Source organism: Brassica oleracea, chromosome C4 (genome assembly GCF_000695525.1).
Source record: "Brassica oleracea var. oleracea cultivar TO1000 chromosome C4, BOL, whole genome shotgun sequence".
In the NCBI taxonomy this organism is placed as follows: Eukaryota; Viridiplantae; Streptophyta; class Magnoliopsida; order Brassicales; family Brassicaceae; genus Brassica; species Brassica oleracea.
The window spans coordinates 36120866-36124664 of record NC_027751.1 but is presented as its reverse complement, the minus strand read 5'-3'; the positions used below and the strand labels follow the sequence as shown (position 1 = coordinate 36124664).

The 3799-nt window shown below is 34.5% G+C and overlaps 1 protein-coding gene across 1 annotated transcript; it reads left to right on the top strand.

Moving 5' to 3' along the window:
- Positions 1-1746: 1746 nt before the first annotated feature.
- LOC106338773 lies at positions 1747-3297 on the top strand. Its single transcript, XM_013777673.1, has 2 exons — positions 1747-2412; positions 2623-3297. The coding sequence occupies exons 1-2, from the start codon at positions 1747-1749 to the stop codon at positions 3295-3297; spliced, it is 1341 nt and encodes a 446-aa protein (XP_013633127.1).
- Positions 3298-3799: the final 502 nt, after the last annotated feature.

The window sequence follows — 3799 nt, the reverse complement described above, 5'->3', positions numbered from 1 at the left end:
ATCATATAAATAATGATCCGTCCAGTTAACAAAAATCATGATTATTTTAAGTGTAATTTTTTATTTTATTTTGACCATTTCCTTAAAACTATATTAAATTTTACATATTTTAATTAGAATATTTTTAATATCTTTACCTTTTTATTTGAAATGCAACTCAATATTTTTTTAACAATTATAACAAAATATTAAAAAAATATTTTTAGAATTTGTTTGAAAAATATGAAAATTAAATTTTAAATGAAAATTATCCTAAAATATGATAAGTTTTGATGTAAACGAAAACTCAAATTATGTCAAAAATAATGATATTCAATGATAATAACAATTTTAATTGATTATTTTTTTTAAAATACATTTACAAAAATATTGTCTGAAAGAAAATTCATTTAACTTTCAAATATAAAATGAAAATATTATAATTAAATAATAAAAAATATAAATAAAAATTATAAATTTAGCAAATGACAACTGAATTATATTATGCTAAAATTTTATTTCTAACAATTTATCAAATGACATGACCCTGATCCGCGCGACATTCTTTATGGCATGTACTCAATCCTTAATCAATTTATCATTTAATTCTTTATGGCATGTACTCAATCCAATTACTTGTCGTTGTCGAGTGGGAATGTTATTTCAATAGGGGTATAATCTTAAAATACGCTACATGATAGACTATCTAGAATTTTTTTAATGTATATATGACATGCACACGCGTGTTCATCTAAACTGAATAGTGATACTGTGTCTTGTTTGACGAAGTTAAGCAAAGATCCCCACTATCAAAAGAGAAAATCTTTGTGATCATAGAAGATTTGGTGAAAATATCAAAATACTATTATTATTTCTATACCTTTTTTTTTTTTGCTTAAAATTATTTTTCTATACTTGATATGAGAAGTATCCAAGTTTAGAAAAAATAGCTAAGCATATAATCGCAGTATAGCTTAGTAGTTTGTATATCTGAACAAGGTATATATTTTTTGTACGCACGGATTGTGTATATTAATGTTGATTTTTGAATGATTTTTAGAAGATACGTTATACATGACTTAAAGAAATTCAGATACCAAACACAATAAAAATGTTTTAATAAGTGATATTATGTATTAAATAAAATAGAATTAATAAGCAAATGGACGTCGATAATATTTATGCAGACAAAGTAGCAGTTGATATGATAAAGAAGATGATGAAATCAAATCTATTGAAAAGTATATATAAATAAATGATTGGCCAAATAAAAAAAAAAATAATACACAAAATATCTTAAAAGTATTCGGACCACTAGTTTATATACTAAAAATGTAAACAACTAGGATAGAAATGGATCGTTGCACCAACGGAAAATCAATATAAAATTGATTATGAAGAGACATAGTCTCATGTGCTAGATGCAACCATTTTCAAGTTCCTTGTCAATCTGGCAATAAAAGAAGAATTTGAATTATACGATCCACTGAAAAATGATAATCTCTGAAAGATAAAATCCATGAAGGATTGATGATATCAAAACTATATTTTAAGGAACTTTAGCAATTCAGTCAAATTTAAACAAATTCGCTTTCAAGAGATATATTAAGAGTATTATATATTTTGTATTTCTTTGGTATAGAAGTACCACACCTAAAGTGTTATTTGAATAAGTTACTAATCTTTTATGTGACCGAAAAATGTGATTTCATATGACAATAAAGAAATACATAACAGAGTGTTCTGTCGGCTGTGCCCTCCTACTCTATGTCCTACTTTAAACTTCCGGTTTCGTTGTGCAAGCGTATTCAGACAGTAATTACCAGATACTGGTGGGACAATACCGAAGGCGTGAAGAAGATGGCGTGGATCTCGTGGGATAGAATGGCGAAACCGAAGTCGGTAGGAGGACTTGGTATGAGAGACTTTCTCAAGTTCAATAAAGCCCTGTTAGCCAAGATAAGCTGGAGGCTTCTCGATAAGCCTGATTGCCTTCTGGGGAAGATCCTCAAGGGCAAGTACTTCCCGGAAAGTCACATCCTGCTCGTGGAGGAGGCTTCCTCGATATCACATGGATGGCGGAGTATACTTATAGGTCGCAACTTGCTCTTAAAGAATCTAGGCTGGGCAGTTGGAGATGGTCTCTCTATTAATATCTGGCAGGACCCCTGGCTCAGCATGAGCAAACAAGAACGGCCGATGGGTCCTCCTACGGAGCAAAGCGCTGAGCTAAGGGTGGCTGACTTGATGATCGCAGACACAAGGCAATGGGACAAGGCCAAAATCCGCCGTTTGCTCCCAGACTATGAGGAAAGAATCCTCTGCTTAAGGTCGAGCATCTCTGGGGCTCCAGATAAGCTGTTTTGGCTAGGTACTAAATCAGGAGACTATACTTCCAAATCAGGGTATTTTGCTGCCATTGATGGTGAGGAGGCAATATAAGAACTGGAAGCAAATTTCAACTGGAAGAAACATGTTTGAAACCTACAATGTGCCCCAAAAGTGAAACAATTTTCGTGGAGATTACTCAAGCGAGCAATACCTGTAGGAGAACGTCTGGTGGAGAGGCATATTGATGCTGACCCAAAATGCAAGCGCTGTGGTGAAAACGAATCTATCACTCATCTATTGTTCCATTGTCAGTTCGCCCACAAGATTTGGTTCCTAGCTCCTTTGGCTACTGATGTGGATCCTAGAGGAATAATAGATTTAATGGCCACATGGCCCACACTCTGTTCCTTAACATGTCTGCCACCGTCTGGTGTAACTAATGGTACTCTTGTCCCCTGGATCCTATGGACAATACGGAAAGCACGAAACAAACTCATATTTGAAGGTTTCTCCGCATCTCCTGAAGAGACTCTTTCATCAGCCATTGGACTAGCCCGCGAATGGGCTACTTCCTGCAAAACAGAGCCGCTTAATCTTCCTGGAAGGAGCCACCAGAGACCTACAGCGCCGGATGGTGCAGTGATAGTACAGACCGATGCGGCTTGGAGCGCAATTAATAATGTCGCAGGTTTAGGTTGGGCAATTGTGGCACCTGCCCCAACGCAAGCTTTCCAGGAACGGGTAGAGTTCGTCAACTCACCTTTAATGGCAGAGGGCTTAGCCATGAGAGAAGCGGTTTTTACCTGTCGCAGGTTGGAGCTCAAAGTCTTGCGGGTTGAATCGGATTCAGCCCAGCTGGTCAAGTGTGTCACCTCCTCTTTCCAAGTAGCAGAGCTCCATAGTGTGGTGTCTGATATATTATATGTGGTTGATATATTATATGTGGTTGATGAGTTTGAATCTATCTCTTTTGCTTGGAATCCCTAGAGAGAAAAATAAGTTTGTTGATGGTCTGGCAAAGAATGCCTTGTCTGTACTAGAACCAGTGGTAGTTGAGGATGCTTTTACTGCTCCTAACTAACCTCCTATCTTTTAATTAAATGGGTGTTTCAAAAAACATAACAATAACTTTTATGAAAAACTCATATGTAGATTTTTTAGACGTTTGTATGTAAAAATGTTTGGCTTGAAGTCCAAATAGACCAAGAAACTATTATCTATATTAAAAAAAGAATTCTGGACCAGAATAAAAATTCTATATATTATAATAGAAATCAAACTAGTTTATTCTACTAAGCTCAATTTCGTAAAATGGTATATCTGAAGGGAATGCATATCTTGAAGATACTGCTTGGAAGAGAAAAAATATAATAATGTGTATAGTTGTACTCTTTTTCTTTATCATAATTTTTATCCCATTGAAATTTTCTAAGACAACGTTTTAACGAAGCAACATAGAACACACAAACGATAGACACCCCAGATAAAT